Here is a 23,318-nt window from a genome sequence, read left to right as displayed (position 1 = left end):
ATAGCGGCCAAGGCTGCAGTTTCTCTTCCTCGGCCAGCTCTTCAGTCTCTTCCGTTTAGCGATCTACGGAGCAGTTTATGTCGCCAAGTTACTCATTTATGGCATGCGCATTGGTCAACACTTCCCCACAATAAATTGCGGGAAGTGAAAGCCGTTCCTTGCGCTTGGACCTCTTCCTCCCGAACGCGTCGTCGGGAGGAGGTAATTTTAGCTAGACTCCGGATAGGGCACTGTCTTTTTAGTCATCGACATCTTTTAAGCGGTGATCCTCCCCCACTCTGTCCCCACTGCTCTCAGCTGTGGACGGTCAGACACCTTTTAATTGAATGCCCCTATTTTAATCCGTTACGCTCCCTTCTACAGCTATCGCCTGATCTGTCGTTGATTTTAGCAGATGACACGCGCTCAGCTGACCGCGTTCTACAGTTTATTAGTGACAGTGAAATGACGTCAGTCATTTGAACCTTTTTTTTTTTTTGGGGACAACCAACCCCTTTCTATAGTGGATTTTTAAGCATTCCTTTTGCCTTTAGTTTCTCAAATTTTCTGACTTTGTTTCCATTGCTGCTGATTTTAAATTTCGTTTTTTCCTGTTTTCTACGTCACGGGCTGGGCGCTAATGACCATAGAAGTTTTGCGCCCTAAAACCACAAACAAAAAAAAAAAAAAAAAAAAAAAAAAAAAATCTCACTTCCCTCGTACATTTTTCTGACTTTTCGTCTTATCTCTTCATCTATCCCTTTTGCGTTCAGCACATCCCAGAGCTTGTCCCTATAGATACTGTCATACGCCTTCTCAATATCTAAAAAGGCCATGATTAAGTCATTCCCGTACTCATAGTGCCTTTCCTGCAGTTGCCTTACCGCAAATATGAGGTCCGTTGTTGATCTTCCCGGTCTGAAACCGTACTGCTCCTCTTGCAGTCTACTTTCAATACTGCTTCTTATTCTCTTCTCCAGGATCTTTTCATAGATTTTTCCACAGTGGCATAGCAGGGTGATTCCTTTGTAGTTCTCACATCTCCTTTTATCCCCTTTCTTGAAGATCGGGACTATAATTCCTTTCTTCCAATCCTCAGGAATTCTGTTCTCCTTCCACACCACCCTCAGCACTCTGTATAGCCACTGGGTTCCTACTTCTACATCTACATCTACATTGATACTCCGCAAGCCACCCAACGGTGTGTGGCGGAGGGCACTTTACGTGCCACTGTCATTACCTCCCTTTCCTATTCCAGTCGCGTATGGTTCGCGGGAAGAACGACTGTCTGAAAGCCTCCGTGCGCGCTCTAATCTCCCTAATTTTACATTCGTGATCTCCTCGGGAGGTATAAGTAGGGGGAAGCAATATATTCGATACCTCATCCAGAAACGCACCCTCTCGAAACCTGGCAAGCAAGCTACACCACGATGCAGAGCGCCTCTCTTGCAGAGTCTGCCACTTGAGTTTATTAAACATCTCCGTAACGCTATCACGGTTACCAAATAACCCTGTGACGAAACGCGCCGCTCTTCTTTGGATCTTCTCTATCTCCTCCGTCAGACCGATCTGGTACCGATCCCACACTGATGAGCAATACTCAAGTATAGGTCGAACGAGTGTTTTGTAAGCCACCTCCTTTGTTGATGGACTACATTTTCTAAGCACTCTCCCAATGAATCTCAACCTGGTACCCGCCTTACCAACAATCTCCTGCTGCTCGTATCATATCCACTGTTACTTCGTCCCAACCTGGTGCCTTGCCCCCTTTCATCCTCTTTATGGCTTCTTCCACTTCATTCCAAGTTGGATCATCAATTTCCCCACTATTATACTCGTCTGCTGCCTTAGGCTCTCCATCGCTGTTAGTTACCCGCTTGGCGGCATTCAACAGATCTTCAAAGTACTCCTTCCAAATCTTTTTGAGCTCATGCATTTCCTCCACAACTCTTCCATTATTATCCATGATCCTCAGGCACTCGCTTCTGTCGATCCTCTTATTTATTACCATGGTGTAAAGTACTTTTTTGTTCCCTCCACTGTCCTCTTCTAACATTCTTGTCCATTTTTCCATCCACTTCTTCTTCTCCGCCCTTACTATGGTCTGTGCTGCTTTCTTGCTTTCCTTATATTTTACCGTAGCTTCCTCTGTTCGGGTCTGGAACCATTCTCTGAAGGCTTTGTTCTTTCGAAGTACTGCCTCTTTACATATGTTGTCCCACCATGGGGTTTCCTTACTTCTCTTCTTTGTGCTAGTTCTTCCGCACACAGTCTCAGCTGCCTCAACTAGAGCCCTCTTAAAATCTCCCCATTCTTCTTCCACTGTTCTCTGATCTTCCTTTCGCAGCTTCTTCCTGATCAGTGTCTGGTACTGGGTCCTCCGTTCATCCTCTTTCAGCATCCATGTCTTCAACCTTTTCTCCTGTATATCTGTTGTCCTCCTATCTTTTTTCTCTCTCAGGGTAGCTACCAACAGCCGATGGTCACTGTCTAAGGCCTCAGATGGAATGACCTTAACATCTGTGAGGCTGCTCATCATCTGCCTATCCACTAGTACATAGTCTACTACTGAAGTTTGGGACCAGTCTCCACTGTACCAAGTTATTTTGTGGCTACTTCTGAAGTGCGTAACTCCGTTTTCAAGTGTTCCTTTACAAAGGAGAATTGCATCAATTTAATCTTTGTATCACTGAAAAGGTGAATGAAATAAGTATTAGTGTCAGAGGTGTTGATAAACAGCTAAAATTGTTAAAATTGAACAAAGCTCCAGGTCCTGATGGTATCGCTGTCAGATCCTACACTGAATGTGTGGCAGAGTTAGCCCCTCTTATAATTATAATCCATCACAGATCAGTCGAGCAAAAACCTGTGTCCAGTTCTTGGAAAAAGCACAAGTCACACCTGCCCACAAGGAGGATAGTAGAAGTGATCCTCAAAACTACCATCAAGTATCTTTGACATCAATTTGTTGTAAAATTTTAGAACATATTCTTGGCTCAAATGTAATGTTTTATTGTGAACAGAATGACCTCCTCATTGCCAACCAGCACGCATTCCAAAAACATCAATCATGTGAAACCAACTTGCGCTTTCCTCACATGACCTACTGAAAGCTTTGGATCATTGCAATCGGGTAGATGCAGTACTTCTTGAGTTCTGAAAAGCCTTTGACTCAGTACCACATAAACGCTTATTGTCAAAGGTTCCATCATAAGGGGTATCAAGTGAAATTTGTGACCGGATTGAGAACTTTTGGGTAGGGAGGAGATCTTGGACAGGAAGTCATTGTCAGATGTGGAAGTTATTTGAGGTGTGCCCCAGAGATGTGTGTTGGGCCCTTCGCTGTTTGTTGTTTATTTATGACCTTACAGACAATTTTAGCGGTAACATCAGACTTTTTGCAGATGATGCAGTTACCCATAATCAAGTGTTATCCAAAAGAAGCTGCATAAATATTCAGTCAGATCTTGATAAGATTTCAATGTGGTGTACTTATTGGCATCTTTCAGTGTTCAGAAGTGTAAAATTGTGCAATTCACAAAACAAAACAAAAAACGTTGTATCCTCTGACTATAAGATCAATGAGTCACTGTTGTAATTAGTCTACTCATACAAATCCCTGGGTGTAGCACTTCGTGGGGACGTGAAATGGAATTATCACATAGGGCCACTTGTGGGTAAAGCATGGGTAAAGCAGGTGGTAGACTTCAGTTTAGTGTTGGAATACTGGGAAGTGCAATCAGTCTACTAAAGAGATTGTTTGCAAATTACTCGTGTGACCCGTCCTTGAATATTGCTCAGGTGTGAGAGACCCATACCGGATAGGGTTAACAGGAGATATTGAACGTATACAAACAAGGGCAGAACAGATGTTCACAGGCTTGTTTAAGCTGTGGGGACAATGTCACAGAGATACTAAAGGAACTGATCTGGAAGACTCTCTTAAATAGACGTAAACTGTTAACGAAGTTTCAATAAACAAATTTAAATGTTGACCCTAGGAATATACTACAATCCCCCATGTATCACTCAGATAGGGTTCGTGAGAATATTATTAGAATAATTACTACACACACACACACACACACACACACACACAGAGAGAGAGAGAGAGAGAGAGAGAGAGAGAGAGAGAGAGAGAGAGAGAGAGAGGGGGGGGGGGGGGCATTCAGTCAGTCATTCTTCCTGCAGACCATACATTAATGGAATGGAAAGAAACCCTAATAACTGGTACAATGGGACATACCCTCTGCTATGCACCTCATGATGGTTTGCAATGTGTAGAAGTAAATTTAGATGTAGCTGTATCATTGAGCACAAAAGTGTTGCCATGATCAACAAAAGTTACAGCAATTTGGCCTGCCTGCACCAGTGTATGACTGACAACACGTACTTCACACTGATTATGCATGAGAAATGAACTAAAATTTAAGTAAATTGCATGCGTATGTAGTAAATAAGAAGCCACAACTTAATGAGGGCCAGAGAGAAATATGTCAAATTGTTATGGGTTTCGATTCACAGTAATGAGGCAATATGATTTTTCATGATGTAGCCTGAGGCACAGGGAAAAACAGTTCTAGTAAATCTAATTCTGGCTGAAATCAGGACTTAGATAGAGAGGTTGCCTTGCCATTGCTACCTCAGTCATTTCAGTGACATTACTGTGCTTCATTTGCCACTTGATATTGCAAGACACAACAATCTTCTTGTAGCGTAGGCAAGGCAAGTGGTCATGTGTTGATGCTCAAGTCATGTGAAACAATTGTCTGCGACAAGTGCACTATAGTGCACAAGAAGACAATCAAGGCACTGGACACCACTTTGAGAGATAACCAAATCGTGGGAGGAGTTGTAGTACTCATATGTGGAGATTTTTTTGTCAAACTCCGCCAGTTGTCATAAAGTCTAAAACTGCTGACACAGTCAACACATACGTGAAAAATTCTTTTTTGTGGGGGCTAGCATGAAAAGTAATGCTGAAAAAAGAAAAGATGAGAATACATCTGAGGAATGACACTGCACAATTGAGGACGGTTTTTGCAAAACTCACTTTATGCGAGAAATAAAATTTTACAGGCGATACTTTTTTTAAATTAATAAAAAATCGAATGAAATTTTTTAAAATTTGCAAATTTCATTAAGTTTTGAATATGTTTTAAGATAATATTTGCACATGTATAAAATTCTTGTTAGTTTAGTTGCTGGGAGTAAAGAAACTGTTTCATTTTCAAAACTCTCTTTATGCTCAGACTACATTACTGATACCTGAATATCAAAAGCCTGTTTTTTATGGTAAATGTTTAAAACATCATTTATTTTTTTCTCTTCTACACAACTTCAGAGAACTCTTCATCCTCGTAAATTCACTGTGAGCTGTCTTCATACACCTCACCACTTACAGAGAGTATGTCATTGTTTCTTGCATCTTTAGGAAAGGTGAGGAAACACATCAGCTTCATTACATCCTTCTTTTCTACACTCACATTGTATTTTAGAATAATCACTATATGTTTCATGGCTTTGAATAAAGGAATATTCTTCCTCAAACACAACTATGTAATTCTGGTCCAGAGAAATGAGTCATTGTAACAGCACAGTGAATCTTACCATTTCTTTGTCTGTAAGTTATTGCTCTTACATCCATCGTTTTTAAATGAAGGTAGATTTCAATATTTCTTGACAAATCCATTTAAAGTCAAAGGAAAACTAGTCTTCTCCCCACACCAGCACCTTTCCAAACTTTGCTAGAATATTTCTGTGTTCACAAGGTGGCACAATCTGTCTTCTTCTTCTGATATCCCTTCTCAACTCTACCAAGTATATGATACGGTGGGTTGAAACTATGTCTGCAAAAAGGAAAATAGTAAGTTCATAATATGGGCGAGTGTACGGAGCATTACAGAACAGAAACTTCCTAGCAGATTAAAGCTGTGTGCCAGACCAAGACTTGAACTCAGGACCTTTGCCTTTCCCGCGGGCAAGTGCTCTACTGACAGCTTCAGTTCTGCCACTCTCTCACTCCTTACCCTCCAAACTTCACAGAAGCTCTTCTAAAAACCTTGCAGAGCTAACACTTCTGAAAGAAAGGATTTTGCGAAGACATGGCTTAACCACAGCCTAGGGGATGTTTCCAGAATGAGATTTTCGCTGTGCAGCAGTGTGTGCACCGATATGAAACAGAGCTCTTCTCCTGGCCGATGCAGAAGCCTGCAAAAAGCTCAATTCTCTATCCTCTTTCCAATGCCTTTAGTCCTCTTTTCCAAACAATGGAGGAGGAAATACTGCAGTGCTGATGTGATTTCATTTGCACCTCTTCCAGCTTCTGTTTCACATCAAGTAAATTGTAATATTTTCTCAGTATCATCTTGTTTTAGTTTGTGTATTCTCACAGTCAAGTTATGGAATCATACCTTTATTGTGTAAAACACTTCTTCAATAGTGAGCATCCACAGAGGTTGATTTTGTTGCATGGCAAAGGCAAATTTTACAGTACCTTCAGAGTACTTGTGCATGGTGCTGTGGAACTTTTTGGACATGTCTCATGCAAGTGCAAGTTAGTTTTACACACTTCCTGGCATTTTTCGATTTCTGCGACCTTTACTTTCAATTCAAACTCCTGGCGTGTCGTACATCTGCCACTGTGAAGTATGCAAAAGCCGAGATTAAAATTCTAATAGAACACTGTCTTAAATTTTGACACAGAACAGTTCTTATTGCTTTCTTGTCTTCATTCTTCGCAAAAATTTTCCCACATTATGTTTACATTTAATGTTGGGGCAAACATGACCTACTGATTTTTCCCTTTTGTTATGACATTCTCTGTATTTATACTTTGGAATCTGCTCTTTCACTTGTTTGGCCCTACCCATGTCAGTTTGAGCTGCTCTTGAGCCATCTCTTTGTTCTTCTAGTGCAGTCCCATTTTGTTGATAGTGCCAAGCAATCTGGGCTAAGCAGTCCTGTGATGTATCTGTTATTTTTTTTAAATGTAGTAACACAAACTGGTATGTGCGCTCTATCTTGAAGTTTTATCTTATACTTGATAGGCACTGATTTAGAAGCCTAGCTTCTCACTGATATCTTAGCTGGTACTGCGTTGAGTATTACCTTCAGTGGTGGACGCAGTAATATGCCCTGCCATTTACCACCAAGCAAACCAATTGTTCCAGCAGTACCATAACACAGTCAGAAAAGTACTTGTTCTGTCATCTGTCTCACACTAAACAAATTATGAGAAAACCAGCAATACTCTAATGTCTTTGTTAAACTTAAGTAGCATAAGCAAATTCTGGGAAGGCCCCTACATATACAAAAGGCCCGTTTTGCAAAAACGGGCTGTGTTCTCTGTGCTACTAGTGCGATATAAAGATAGTTTTGCCAGAGCTGGCTGCATAGGCTTGTAGAGGAAGCTGAACAGTACATCAAAAGAATTAAAAACTGCATAAAGTGAATATTGGGAAAATGATCATCAATTGATCTCTGAAAAGCTGCTAACATTTGAAAGTAGGATACTCACAGATTCATCTGGTAGTATACAATTGCCATCCGATTTTTGCACTTTGGTATCTTCCATTGCAGAGTTCATAGATGTAGTCTTTCACACTATGCCCTGATTAGGAGAGAAGACAATTTTTCGTCTATAAGTGGGGGACATCAGTGTAATAAACAGTGAAGTACTTGCTATGTTACCAGGTGCACTTACTGAGTACAAATCTGTTGACAATGTGGTAGATGCCGATGAGGCCATACAGTTCCCAGAGGACTTCCTGAACTCTCTTAATCCTGCCAGTCTGCTACTATATCTCATTTTGGTCAAAGTGGGAGCACCAATTACTTTAATGTGAAATCTTGATACACTGAAACTATGCAACGGAACACAGCTGTATGTTATGAAGACACTGGCCAATGTGATCTAGGATGCCATCTTAACAGCATAGGAGAAGGTGAAACAGTGTACATCCCATGAATGTCACATATTGCAACTGACCTTTCCTTCACCTTCAAGAGACTGCAATTCCCTGTGTGACTGATTTTCAGGTACAAAAAATAAGGCACAGGGACAGTCTATTACATACTCTGAGGGCTTCAGTAATATATATATGCCCTCCATAACAGTTTATCACTCCCTGACATCTATGTGGCGTGCTCTGTATATGTCTACAGGAGTCACTCTGTGGTATACAGGGTGAGGCAACTAAGTCATAACACCCCTTGTATCTCCCCAACTGTAATAGATACAAAGTTACCGTTTGGACAGTGAATTGCAGGGACAGGGGCTACTTGAATACATCACATTTCGTGTTTCTACTATTTTTTACTACAGAGATATGAGGGCATCTTTGGTATTTTTAAATGGTACCCTGTGTTAAATTTTAGCGTAACATGATGGGCGTAAAAAGACAGTTTCAAATATGTGTGTATCATAACATTTAGGTGAATAGTTTTCAAGAAACAGATATGGTCTCGAATCGTGTTCGTCCTTCAAAGTGGCGTTGTCCAGTGCGACCTTTCGTGTTGTGTGGAGTACGTGGTAAATGTTACGAGTCCGTCCTTACACAAGCATGCCCATTTACCCAACAATAGTAATACATACTGTGATATTTTGCACAAAAATTAACTGATGATGATGATGTGCAAATATTATTCAGTTATTTGACAACTGTGTTACCAAAATAGTAGACAACATACAGTATTAAAATACTACAAGATGTTAATACATTTTAAGTAATAGACATACAAATGTAAATGAGGAGGCCCTTATTGGTCACAATTATTTTGTACGTATTTGTTTTTATTTGAAAATATTTACTATTGATCACAGTATGAAGCAAATACACACGAAGATGCAAAATACATACTGTATATGATACAAAACTTTACTGAAGCTTGTGCTCAAAATGCTTCCCCTCTGCTGCAATGCACATTTGTAGTTGCCGTTTGAATGATTTGTGAACGGCTGCGAGGGTGTCATGTAAGATATCAGCCCACACTTCGATGATACGTTGCTTCATATCATCTGGCATAGTTGGTATTTGGGCATACACCTTGTTTGAGTGCTCCCCACAGAAAAATATCAAGAGGGGTCAAATCAGGAGACCGGGCTGGCCACTTCACTTCAGCACGTCATCCTACGCAACAATCCAAGAACTTCTCATTTAACAGCTCTGTAGCCACATGGGATGAGTGAGCAGGACAGCCATCATGTTGGAACCACATGCACTGGCACGTAGTTAGTGGTACCTCTTCCAGCAAAATGGGCAGAACATTTCGCAGGAACTGTGCATAGCTATTGCCATTTAGTATACCCGGAATTACGTATGGGCCCACAATGACATTTCCGATGATGCCGCACCACACGTTAACACTCCACGGTTGCTGATGCTGCACCTGTTGAAGCAAATGAGGGTTATCTATCGACTATTAATGCATATTATGCAAATTCATATTACTGTGGTTGGTGAAAGTGGCTTCAGCAGTAAAAAGCACCCATTGAAAAAACTTTGGATCATCTTGTAGGCACTGCAGAGCAAACCGGCAAAATTCCTGTTGCCATTCGAAATCCACACCAGAGAGTGCTTGATGTAATGAGAGGTGAAATGGGTGAAATCTGTGCCAGTCCAATATGCATAGAACACTTCTCTGACTTACATCACATTCCGAGGCAATATGCCGTGACGAAACAGTAGGGTCGTTAGGCGCCAACTCTAGAACGCCCTCTTCGTGTACCTCACCAGTTGCAGTTTTCTGCCTTGTCCTCTGTATGGCACTCCATGATCCCGATTCAAGTACTTTCTTGCAAATAGAGAAAGAAGCTGGTGCTCAGGATGCTCATGATCAGGATGCAGCTCTCCATATCACTTTATTGCTCTAATAGCATTTCTTCTGCTTTCCCATACACTAGAAGCATATCTGACTTTCCTTCTTAGGTGTACATGTCTGATCCAAGAAACTGTGACGGAAATGCGATGTCTTATTACCCCAGCTGCACATTTATACCCTTCTCTCCAACTACTTCATGCATTTCCTTGCGGCGTTATTGAGAAGCAGGAAAACAATGTCTTCCCTGTTAAGTTCCTCAGTGGTCAACAGGAAAGGTTGCATTGGACGACGCTGCTTCGATGGATGAGTACAATATGGGAACATACCTGTGTCTCAAAAAATATTCGCCTAAATATTACAATATACACATATTTGAAACCATCTTTTTAAGCTCATCATGTTATGCTAAAATTTAACTTAGGGTTCCATTTAAAAAAACAAAAACAAAAAAACTAAGATGGCCTTATATGCCTGTAGTAAAAAATAGCACAAACATGAAAAGTGATGTATTCAGGTAGCCCGTGTCCCTGCAATTCACTGTCCAAACGGCATCTTTGTATCTATTACGGTTGGGGAGATCCAGAGTGAGGCAGCTAAGTCACAACACCCCTTGTATGTTTCCATTCTTCAACGAGAGCCCATGAGAGTTCTTGGAGTGTCTGTGATGGAACAGGACAACCATAAGCACAAATGTCAAGTATATGCAACATATTTAAGAGTTTGGGACTCGCTGTCAGTGATTTCATTACTTCAATGTCCGGTCTTCACAAGCCATCCATGCTGGCGCCTGCCACATAGCCCTTGCAGTAGAAGGATTTCAGGATCACTGCTGTCTGCAGCAGGCACCACATGGTTCAACAGGTTCTGCCCAATGTGCTGCTTGGCAGTAAGGCAACCATGGATAATTACATGATCCATATGGCTGGTAACACTGAAGCATCCTTACAATATCACAGAACGTTGGACATCTGTCAGTTTCCTGGGCAACATTGGCAGGTATCGCCCACCACAGGTCTTCCCACTTCAACATGGCTATCACCTTGTGTCAGAGGATTATCTGGACTCATCTGTGAATAACATGTTTTACAAGTGACAATGTTGCCAGTCGACATGGAAATGGCATAAGTGAACACGAGCTGCAAGATGCCATGTCAAGCAGGATACTTGAACAGGACATCTGGGTCGTAAGGGCCTTTCTTGCAACCTGTCCATTAGTCTGACTGGACATAGCAATTGCAGTCCCAGTGGCCCTTCTCAGATCATCTGGCAGTGCTCTGATGGTATTCGTATGATGCTGCAATGCAGAGACGCCTACATATCTATCTGCATGTGAGGTTGTAATGCATTGGTGAACTTTTCCTACTTGCTTTGTATACTGGCCTGTCTCCGTGTAGCATGTCCACAACCTGTGGATGACACATGGAGAGGCATTGGCGTCTGCAACAACACGACTGAAAGTCCATCCTTTTTGGATCAAACAGACTGCTCTTGCAACTTGCACTGCATTAAGAAGTCGCATTGCACTTGCTTGGTTGAATACTCATCCACAAATGCCAAATGCCATCTGTGTGCATCAGTAGAAAACATTAGTACACCAGTACTCACTTTCTTCTGTGGGGTCACCTGACACTGTGATGCATAATGCAGCCTATAGAAATTGAATAGTTGCTTACATTGAAAGTGAAGATTTCAAACCATGCAGTAAGGCCAGAGGTACCATCTGTACCAAGATAGATAAATATACTGGATGTTGATACACATGTTCCCGTATATCTTTTAAACAGTGTATGATTGGGTAAATAAAAACATCTACTCACTAAGCGGTGGCAGGAGAAAATATTCATAATGGTTAAGGAAATGGGCAACTTTTTGGAGCCATGGCTCTGGTTCAGTGGAGGCTTATCAGACTGGATGAGAAGGAAAGACTGCCACCTGTTGATGGGTGGATTTTTTTATATATCCAACTATATTGTATTTAAAAAAAAATGTGTGGTTAGGTCTTTAGTTAACTAGATATTACCATCAGTTGTGCATATTGCAACTGCTGTCCAGATGTGCTCTTCAGTTTACGTTGTTCTCTCTGTGAATAGTTTGTAAGTTCTATGTTGCAGTTTCGATGACACGTGAATGACATTTTCTCAGCGTGGTACTGCAAAGTCAGTTCATATTATTTCTTTTGAAGTACAGATTGAAGTAAATAAACACTCCACATCTTCTGCTCATAGACGGGGCGAGGAAGAAGTGGACATTGGGGGGCGGTTTGCAGTACGTGTGTTGAACACATACACAGGTGAAGTTGCAGGAAAAGTTAAGTAAAAGAATAAGAAAGAAAGAAATAAAAAAAATTTAAAATTATCAGATACTGTAATTCTGAGATGGCAAAGAACTTGGACCATCTGCTGAACGAAATGGATAAAGTCTTGAAAATTAATTAAAAGATAAATATAAACAAAACAAGGTTAATAGAGTTAAGTCAAATTGACTTGGGTGATACTGATGGGAATTAGATTGGGAAATGATGTATTGAGATTCGTGAATGAGTTTGCTATTTTGGTAGGCCTAACTAAATCAGTGAAGGCATCAAGTTGGGAATATAAAATAGTTGACATTTAAACCCTCTTTCAAATTTAGCTGAAAATATTCCCAAACTTGAAGAAAGAGATCAGTACTTTGGATTCAGGCAGATGATATGGAGTTTGTGTTTAAAATAATATGAAGGCTTTTATAAAATTATTTGTCTAGAGTATAACCTTATATGGAAGTGAAATGTGAATGACACAGATAACTGGAGTGTAAAAGGTTTTGAAATGTGGTGCTAATGAAGAATGCTGAAGATTAGATGAGAAGATTCAATTGGACCAAGATTGCAATATTTGTGCTGATATGAAGAGATTTGTGCAAGGTTGTCAAGTGTGGAGAACTGCTTAAAACCAGCCTTTGGACTTATGATGATGACATGAACAGCAGCAGCAAAAACAACAGCAATAACACAATGTCTTGTGAAACCAATTATTAAGAGGATCTGCAGACAACTGTGCTATTTAGTAATGTTTGTAGCAGACAGGAAGACTTTCAGGTGCAATTTTTGGGGGCTCTTATGTTGGCAGTGTTACCAATAACTATAAGTGGTATTTGAGGAATGCCCGAAGCTTTGTCACACATAGTGACAGTGAACCGCTCTTTATTCTATACAATATGTTTGGCACTCATTTCAAGGTGCCAGTGTTTTAGTTGGTAATATTTTCAACATGTTTCATTACTACTAAATAGTTGACGCTGTCTCAACCAACTTAAGAAATACTTTATAAAACACAACAGGAGATTACTCTTTCCCAAGAAATGTAACTGCCTTTCCTCAGTACCTTAGCCTTTGGTGTAATTCTGGCACATGCCTCTACTACAATGCCATTGAACCTAGACATGAAGATCATCTTTTCTTGGAAAAGTTAGCAATTTCATACTGCTTTTTTCATCAAGATTGATTGTGTATTGTTCTGCAAATTTTGTCAGTCCTCAAACTATCAACACATTTTACTGTATCAAATTTCTTTGGAAGACATTGTTTGTAAGTGTGAATACAAAACAATATTTTCTTTGAATCCAGGTGTCAGGAAGAGCTTGCATGTTCAATTTAAATAGGAATCCAGGGAAAATGAATATGTTAATGTCAATGAAACAACCAGACATCGTCTGTAATAATTGAATAATTAGTCACTTTGCTTGTCACCTGTAACCTGTTGATAACTAATAGTTTAGTGGAGGGGGGAGGGGCAGCACATAGCAAGCAGACTAGCTAAATAAATGGAACCACATTATGGGGTAGGGCAGTTACATTTCTTGGGAAAAATTAATCACCTGTTCTGGTTTATGAAGTATTTCGTAAGTTGGCAGAGACTGAGTGTCAACTGTTTAGTGCCAATGAGACATGTTGGTAGTATTGTTGGTGTTATTACTTGTTAGGGCCTTCGCTATGTAAGTTTCCTCACAAAATATCCCTTTTTCCAGTGACATGCTTTATCTTGTGGATAAACTTTTGAATAGTACTAATTTGTCTTCTCCTTTGCAAACATAAATGGCTTTCTTCATAGGAGTGTCAGCTGGTATGGTAATAAGTGGCTTTATCCTGAGGAAGGGTGATGTGATGTCTTTTTCTAGTCAGCTGATACATATTGGTCACTGTCAATTATTCTGTTGGATGGTTTGAGTGGTCCTTTCTCAGGCTTTTAAGCAAGGTAATTGCAGACTTAGATTCCAAGAAAATGATGATATGGGTTTGTGTTAATAATTAGTGAGCATACTCTTTAGCTTGCGACATAGCAGAAAACTCAGCAGTCATGATAGGGTCCCTCTGTTCTCTCAACTACAAAACAAGTTATACATAATACTGACAGGGGCTTATAGGCAAAGAATAAAACATGTACCTTTTACTGGTTTTAAATTGAGTAAACAGTATCTGCCATTCTAGAAAGTAGACTGCTGCCTATCAGGTTTGTGGTTTATCGATTAGCATTATTGCTGCTTGCATTGGTCAGGTCAGGATCGTAAGACTGTCATATGAATGTGGAATTGATGTATTCGAGAGTGTTATATTCAGTGTTGTGCAGGATCTCAATGGCACATCGCCAATAGTATACGAAATGACAGACACATTGTTCATTCGACTATTAGGATCATACAGCTTCGTCGTATATTTTGATTCATGAAATTGCTTGTTTACAGCAGGTCAAGCATCCATTTGGATGTTGTGATAACTTCTGGAGCATCAAGACTGTCAGCACAATGACCTTAGCCATGGCTTAGCTTGATACAGAATCAGAGAAAGGCACACCAATAGTGGTGCACTTGACGACAGTACTGGGCACAGGAGTGGCATTGAGTCATCTTCCCAGATGAGGCCCAGTTCTGCATGCACCAACACAATGGACATGTTGGTGTGTGGCAGCTCCGATGAGAATGAACACTGCATTTGTCACCATCATACAGGTTCAACCTGTGGCATGAGATGCCTTTCAGTACACAATATGATCACCGTGCTTTGTATAGCCAGTAACTTGGACAGCAGGCATTACATGTTTGAGGTGTTAAGGCTAGTGGCTGTGCCATACAGGACTCCATAACTTTATCTTTCAACAAAATAATGCAAGATCACATGTTGCCCCTCCTGTCCTGACCTGTCTTGAAACGTAGGGTGTTGGAATGTTGCCTTGGCCATCACGTTGTGCCAGATCTGTCAATCACTGAGACCATATAGTCAAGGGTTTCTGAGAGACTGACACACTACCAAATGCCAACTACTATGATTGATGAACTCGAGCATGGATTTGAAGCACCATGGAATGACGTACCCATATATTTCAAAGCTCATTTTTAGTTCGTGCCCATCGAGGTTAGCGTCATTGTTGCTGCCAGGGATGGCAGTGTTATGTATTAAATTTTGCAGTCTGTAAAGCCCCAAAACATCTGCAAATTTAATAATGTATTGCTCCTACTGTGCCATGTTTGCACAATAAGTAAATTTTTGTTATTTGCGAACCTTCCTGGTGCTGCAGTTTTAATGGTCAATAAGTATATAGGATACATATTTTGAAAATATTTAAAATGCTATTCTATCTTCATACTACAGGGTGTCACAAAAGATATGCTACAAGTCTTTTGTGCTACAGTGTCAAAGCTAATTAAGATACTCACACCATGTTTGGCTTATGGGGCACACTATCTCACAAAGTTTTTATGCCATTCAGTTAGTTTCAACATGTTCACCTTTGGTGGCACACACAACATTCAGTCTGTATTCAATTTCTATCCTCACTGGTGCAACATATCAGCATCAGCTGTGCGGTGGCAGCAGTGATCTGGTTTTTTCAATCATTGATGTGGTTGGCAGCAGTGATCTGGTTCTTTAAATCATAGATGTGTTTGACAGGCATTTGGTAGACTCTATCCTTGATATAACCCCATAGAAAGAAGTCTATTTGTGTAACTTCAGGTGACCTAGGAGGTCAGGAAATTGAACCATCCATGCCAATTCAGTGCTCTGGAAAGACCTGGTCTAGAGCATATTGCACAGTCTGAGCCCATGCGGCTGTTCACCATCTTGTTGGAAAACAACTGTCTTGGCAGTCAGTCAGTTGTGTTAACAAAAACAGCTCCAGCTTATCAAGGTAATTGTTAGAATCAACTGTTTTTTTTTCTTCTGAGAAAAAAATTATCCTACAATGCTTAACTCATGGCAACTGGAACACACACAAACAAAACTTTGTGAGTTTGTCTATCACGTAAGTCAAACATGGTGTGAATGTCTTAACTAATTTGTGTGCTATAACACATTGAAGTTGTAGGCTTTCCTTTTGGGGCACTAAAAGTATAAAATTTGCAGCACTGATGTACTTATGAGTCTCATGATTTTATGTTCTGAAAAGTAAGTCATCAGTCTCCATATAAATGAAGCAACCAATGTCACATATAACCAAGGCCTGCTCACTGTATCTGTATGTTACTGGCTTTGTCAGATCAAAGGCGATCTTGCCCCTTACATTGCATCTATCCTATCCTTCATTGGAGTGTCTGTGTTAATTGACAGTACATCTTTTCTGTCTTCCTATTATTTTGTGAAAGTAACTTACTTCTTTTTCCTTTTTGTTTGGTAGAAACTCAAAAGAGCTGGATACCTCCTTTATGAGAATGCTGCTGACAGAATAGATTACAAGAAATTTTTTAAAGGTATTGTGTCAAAAGAGATGTTAATTATTATTATATTAAAAGGATTTTGTTTTGTGCATGTATTCACTATACGTAATTTATGGGTTGTGTGGTGGTTACAGTGCTGAATCTTGTGGTAATGCAATGGGACTTCCACCACACAGTATTGCTTTCATCATATTTCAATTTCTTAAATTTGTCATTACAGACTATATTGTTTCCATTCCCAATTAAAAGTTTTGTTTTCTGTACTTCACTTCAGTTATTCCCTTTTATGTTGGATGTATCGTCTTATTTTGAGTGCAGCATGTAGATGAAAAAATATAATGAGAAGCAGATTATAAACATTAGCACCAGCATTATCTAGGAAATTGTATGGCTTTTTAAATTACTGAAGTGCCACTAATTTCTCGAGGTGTGATGCAGAAAGTATTGTGCCATTTTATGTTAAAATGTGAAAACTGCAACAACACACAAATACTAAGAACAGTAGCATCATTATTTTGTGTGTGTATGTAATACCATGGACTACATTAATATACAACATGAAAACAATTAAAACTCCTGTTAACATAGAGGGAAAAATTTAGGAATTTTAAAGATCAAAAATTAAAACTTCTAATCATGGTGGTACACATTTTCTCTGCCTATGCTTAAGAAAATGTATTTTATTTGAAAATAGTGAACTATATTTCATGAAGTATGATTATCAGTTTCCTTGTTGTATTTTAGAAACATATTATTACTGGAAAGAACTTGTGGAAAAAATCAAATATTCGCTGAGTGTTTCATCATTATACATTCTATATAACTGATATGAGAATATAAAACTTTATTTACCTAATATAATATATAATGTAGGCGTTCATGACCAAGAAAAATCATTGTCAACATATGAAACAGACATTTGCTCTGATTACGGGAGACATAGTTGGAGGTCAGACAGCGACAGCTTATGTCAGTGGTAGAAATCGGCGTGGATGAAGCACAACTGTATGTGTTGTTACAATTCCCAGTAGGAAGTAAGAAAGCACCTTACCAGTGATTCACAGTTCATCCCGATGAAATGAGGAACTGTAGGAAAATGGGTATGAGTGAGGACACAAAAAGTATTATTAACATAAGAGTGAAGAGAGACCTGCGTGCTAGTGTCAGTAGAGGAACTAAGAGATTGTCAGGGCGAGACTCTTAATCTGTCAGACTGTGGAAAAGGCATGTGAGGTAGAATCATTCTTGGGGAGAATTGAAGGAGTTGCTGTTTTACCTCCAAAGATGTCAGGGAATAGTTTCATTTATATTGCCTTTTTACCTCTGAAGATGTCTCCCATAATCAAGGGTGAAATTTCAAGGAACACTTTCATATATCGACATGGCTTCTTAGCCCAGAAATTTTAACTGAAATTTACTCACACCTGGGATACAACAACAGGCTGCAACAAAATTCTTACTAAACAAATATACCACCAGTTAAAATCACATTTGATATTTTTGCTTCATCTTATCTTGTTGCACACTTTACTATTTGTAGAGGCAGTCATCATCAACATTTTATGTTCAAAATTTGAACTACTCTCAACGAAACTACTGAGCTCATTCCATTCTTATTATTTTTTTGTTTTGTTTTTTGTGTGATCACAGTATCCAAATGAAATTTCTTGCTTGCTAATGTGTGACCTTCCAGATGTAAGACTGAGTGTTCAAATCTGAAAACAGTTGATATCTTGCATGAACAGTTGACAAGTAATAGATGCCAGTTATCTTCACTCCTTCCTTTAGTGTTCACATGTAGAGAAATACTAAAAGATCATAGTCTTGGTTTGGGTGAGAAGGGGTGACTGAGGGAAGGGAGTAGGGAAGGATGTAGAAGGCAGAGGACACAATCACAATTAGATCATGGCTGGCATTAAAGGAATGAAAGAGTGAACATAAATTTTCTCAGTAATAATGCATATCAGTCCTTCTCCTTAAGGCTTCTTTCAAAGGAAGCTTTTGGATGCACAGTCAAAATGTTTGAATAATTACAAAGTGCTTTGATAATTATCATCCAGGTGGAGACAGTTATGACTGATATTTGCAATTCTTTTCCTGGTGTTTTCATGTTAGTTGAATATTTTTTACAGTGTTACTGTAAAATATGAATTTTATATGTATTGTACCTGAGCAGTTGAAGTAAATCACCAGTATGGCCTTTACTGGAGATTTTTGAAGTTGCTCTGCTTTCATCATGTTTATCCCCTAAAGCTAATGTTCAGTGATGTAACAAGAAGTAATTGTCATTGTTATTAATGATCTTCTCAGGGGAATAACAACCAGTTGGCACAGCTTTGGAGGCTTGGATAGCTATGAGAAATACATTGGTAGTTTCCGGTATTTATTTTATTGTAGTTTTCAACATCGGATCAAAGCACCATTACCAGTTTAGACTTCTTAGCAAGTCTTCATCAGATCTGTTTAACCACAATTAGTATAGCATTTTTAACCTTAGGAAAAATAATCTTTATATAATCATTAGCTGCATTTTAATGGAGAAAATAAAACATATTATTACATGATTGTACAAATATAATATTTTATTTATTTCTTGCCTTCTCAGTTGTCTATTATTGTTGTCACAATTTGTAAGGTGCTGATATTCTTCATTCCCCGAATTTTTTAAAAATTATATCACTTAATTGCACTGATTCACATGATAAGAAAGTAACAAGAGAATACATTATGAAATGGGATGCTTCCAAACTCCCACTTCTATTTATGATTGTGAATAAATTAGTCAGTTTCCATCTGCCGCTCACTTCCACATTGCACACATTGTGTGTCTGTGACGCTCCATCTCTTGCATATGTTTTTCTTGCATTTCACACATACCGTTTTTGTTTCCTTGTTTTAATGCATGCCACATATGTATCGAATTCCAGGTTTTGCTTGGTGGTTCTTTGATCTGCTCTTCTTTGTGCCTATACTTGGTCAAGAAGGCATCAATTTTCTTGGGACACAATTGAAATAACACTTGTTGGTTCAAATGTTATCAGGCAAAGAGCAAGGTGTTTCAAAAAATTCAAGATCGTTGAATTTGAAAATAATTTTTGCATTTATACCAACGATATATAGATATCTGTAGAAAAGTGGAATTGCTGTGGGAGGAGAACATCTGATCACTCTTGATTTCTTAGTCTGTTGGTACATTACAGTTGTGCTGCGTGTTGTTAATATAAAAAAAAATTACCTATTTGTTCTTTTTAGGATCAGTCAAGGCCATACTAAAATTGTCTAGAAAACATGTGGAACATATTGTACTTCTGGTTTTATGTGCTTGGAATTCTGTAGGAATTTCCTTCTTATTTTATTTTTTCATGACTCCCAAGAAAGTTAGTTGTTTGCTTCGGAGATTTTCAGCCAGCTACTGTAGTAATTGCCAGTTGTGAGATTTCAGTTCGTTTTCTCAATTGTGAGTTGGTGTCACTAATCTTTGTGCAGTGTCATCAGGCTTGTTAGACCAGAAGGGTCCTGGTGTCTACTTGCCAATACATTTCAGAGTTCACGATATAAAATAGAGAGACAGGAATAGAGGAGTCTGTTGATGACATGCTAAGAAATCTGAACTGATAAAGGTTCTATTTGTGAGATGTGAGGCTGAAAAATAAGTAAAAGAATTTGTCACTGGCCTCTTTCCATTTGAGCTGGATGGACATTTGATGGAACTGTGGATTCAAAGACATTCTATGAGAAAAGATTGTGTTTCTCAGTTGGTAAGAGCACTAGCTGTAGGAGCAGATGTCCAGTTTAAAGTACCAGTGTCACCTACAGCTGTTTTTTGCTTTAAGTGCTCCTATAAAAACAGAAAATGTATAGGTACGTCTACTTGAAAATCTCTGTGCTTACAGAGAAGGAAATTGGTTTTATAAAAGACTTCATCGCTGATGTGTGGAATTGTTTGGCTCATAGCCTGATTCAAGACTTTGAACTTAACACAACTTTAATGGCTTGCATGGAAGTGCCTCAAGTATAACTGTGATGACTGCATATTGAACATAATGTTTGTGTTGTTGAAAATAAAACAATGAAAATCCAGAATGGAATGTAACAATACGAGAGAAGGAAAGTTGCCTCTCACCATACAGCAGAGATGCTGAGCCGCGATAAGCACAATAAAAAGATTCACTCAATCATAGCTTTCGGCCATTAAGGCCTTCGTCAGCAATATATATTCAGCTGTCTGAGACTACAGATCTGTGCGCGTGCGTGTGTGTGTGTGTGTGTGTGTGTGTGTGTGTGTGTGTGTGTGTGTGTGTGCGCGTGCGCGTGCGCGTCTACTGCTGACAAAGGCCTTAATGGCCGAAATCTATGATTGTGTGAATCTTTTTATTGTGCCTATCGCGGCTCAGCATCTCTGCTGTTTGGTGAGAGACAACTTTCCTTCTCTTGTATTGTTGTTGAAAATAATCAGATAGGAGGAGGAGGAGGAGGAGGAGGAGGATGGGAACTTAGTGGTGGCACATAATAAAATCCTTTAGAGGACTGTGACCAGCTGATATGGTGCAGTGGTTAAGACACGAGATCCTTATTTGGAAGGGCTGTGATTGAAATCCCTGTCCAGGCATGCTGTTTTGTATTTTCCTTCATTTATCTAAATTGCTTGAGGCCGTTTATAGGATGCTTCATTTCAAAGGACACAACTGATTTGTTTCCCCAATCCAAGTTTGTGCTTTGTTAATAACTAGCTCATTGCCGTTGGGACAGTAAGCATTGTTCTTCATGTAGATGGTGTGGCCATGGCTGGGTGAGCATGGAAAACGTGGAGTTCCTGATGTGGGAGTTGGTCTGTGCCACCACTTTGTTATAAAAAGTTATAATGGAACACTTGTAAAAAAAATCTCCATTTTATCTCCAAAAAGTTGTAGAAGACTTTGCTATGCAAGCATTTTGAGAAATTGTACCGTTTTATGGATCTTGATCCAAGCCATTAGTGCGCTACAGACCAGCAAATTTGGGGCATTCCCTATTGTTGTTGCAATGCTGTATTACTCGTGCATTCCTTGTAGACACGAGTCACGATGGCTTATGGGGGCACCTGAATCAATACATCTCAAAGGTACTCAACTGGCACCAACAGCTTTCTCTCGCTGCCAATGTAACCCGGTTTCACTAGCAGTCGAACCTGAGTTAGCACGTCTTCTATCTTTGTATGTGGCAGCAGATATTACTTGTGGACATGCGGAGATATTAAATAAAACTTAGCACACCAAAGGCAATTTGATGATGTGCAATGCCAGTGCACTCTGTAAGGTCAATCGCAAACCAAAACAAGCACATATCAATCTGAGGTTGTACACTGCGTTGAGATTGATTCTGCTACTGCCATCAACCACTGCACTGAATGTCTTCCAAGAGTGTGTGATTAGTAAGCAGTCAACTATAGTATGGGAGAAGATACATCCTGAGACCTTTCAGCTCCGGAAATAGAACCAAAATAACTTTTTGAATAATAAATTGTTGGTGTGACTGGAGACAAGTGCTTGATGAAACAAGTAAATGGAGAACTCAGTGCCATTGTACTGTTAACAGCTTTTAACAGTCTGTAGTTCTCTACTTCATTAAGTGTGCGTTATATAATACATATACTTTATTCCCCCTCCCCGCCAATGAACTATTTACCTCATCATTGGTAGGATGGCTTGCATGCCTCAATGATACAGATACCCTTGGTGTATGTGCAACCACAGCAGAGGAGGTATCTGTTGAGGGGCCAGACAAATGTGTTGTTCCTGAAGAGGGGCAGCAGTCGTTGCAGGGGCAACAGTCTGAATAATTAACTGATCTGGCCTTGTGCCATCAGTCAAAATGGCCTTGCTGTGCTGGTACTGTGAATCGTTGGAACCAAGGGGAAGCTACAGCCATAATTTTTCCTGAGGGTATTCCGCCCTGCTATATGGTAGAATGATGCTGGCGGCATCCTCTTGGGTTGAATATTCTGGAGGTAAAATAGTCTGCAGGGACCACGCAGGAGGTAAGGTGCCATGAACATCATAGTGAATACAATATCCATAGCCAAGACACATGCAAAGCCCACACTCACCACAATAGTAAAAGTTAGTATTCCATCTAGCTCCACAAATGAAGAAGAGATTGAAGATATGTATGACAAGGTAACAGAAAGTACACAGATAGTTCAGAGAGATGAAATTTTAATTGTGACTGAGGACTGGAATTCGATAGTAGGAAAAAGAAGAGAAGGAAAAATAGCAGGTGAATATGGATTAGGGAAAAGGAAAGCAAGAGTAAGCTGCCTTATATAATTTAACAAAGAGCATAATTTCATCATCGCTAGCACTTTGTCTGAGGTTCATGAAAGAAGTTTGTAGACATGCAAGAGACCTGAGTCACTAAAAGATTTCAGATTGATTATGTAATGGGAAGACAGATTTCAAAATCAGATTTTAAACTGTAAGACATTTCCAATGGGAGATGTGGACTCTGATCACAATTTATTGGTTATGAGCTGTAGATTAAAACTGAAGGCATTGCAAAAAGGTTGGAAATTAAGGTGATGTGATCTAGATAAGTTGAAAGAACCACCAGTTGTTGAGTGTCGGAGGGAGCATTGGACAACGGTTGACTAGAACAGGGGAAAGGAATACAGAAGACAAATGGGTAGCTTTGAGAGATGAAATAGTGAAGGCAGCAGAGGGTCAAATAGATAAGAAGACAAGGCATTGTAGAAATCCTTGGATAACATGAGATATTGACTTTAATTGATGAACTGTGAAAATATATATAAATGCACAAAGTGAAGTAGCAGAAAGGGAATAAAAGCATCTAAA

General features: G+C 39.5%; 1 protein-coding gene across 1 annotated transcript in view; it reads left to right on the top strand.

Annotated features, from left to right (window-relative positions):
- LOC124774854 (ubiquinol-cytochrome-c reductase complex assembly factor 1) overlaps window positions 1-23,318 on the top strand; it is a 147,682-nt gene that overhangs the window by 91,616 nt on the left and 32,748 nt on the right. Inside the window, exon 3 of the mRNA XM_047249515.1 lies at window positions 16,449-16,521. Within this exon, the coding sequence (XP_047105471.1) occupies window positions 16,449-16,521 (73 nt within the window). The remainder of the gene's footprint in view (window positions 1-16,448; window positions 16,522-23,318) is intronic.

This window comes from Schistocerca piceifrons, chromosome 2 (assembly GCF_021461385.2).
Source record: "Schistocerca piceifrons isolate TAMUIC-IGC-003096 chromosome 2, iqSchPice1.1, whole genome shotgun sequence".
NCBI classification, from domain to species: domain Eukaryota; kingdom Metazoa; phylum Arthropoda; class Insecta; order Orthoptera; family Acrididae; genus Schistocerca; species Schistocerca piceifrons.
This window is presented reverse-complemented; position numbering and strand designations above follow the sequence as displayed.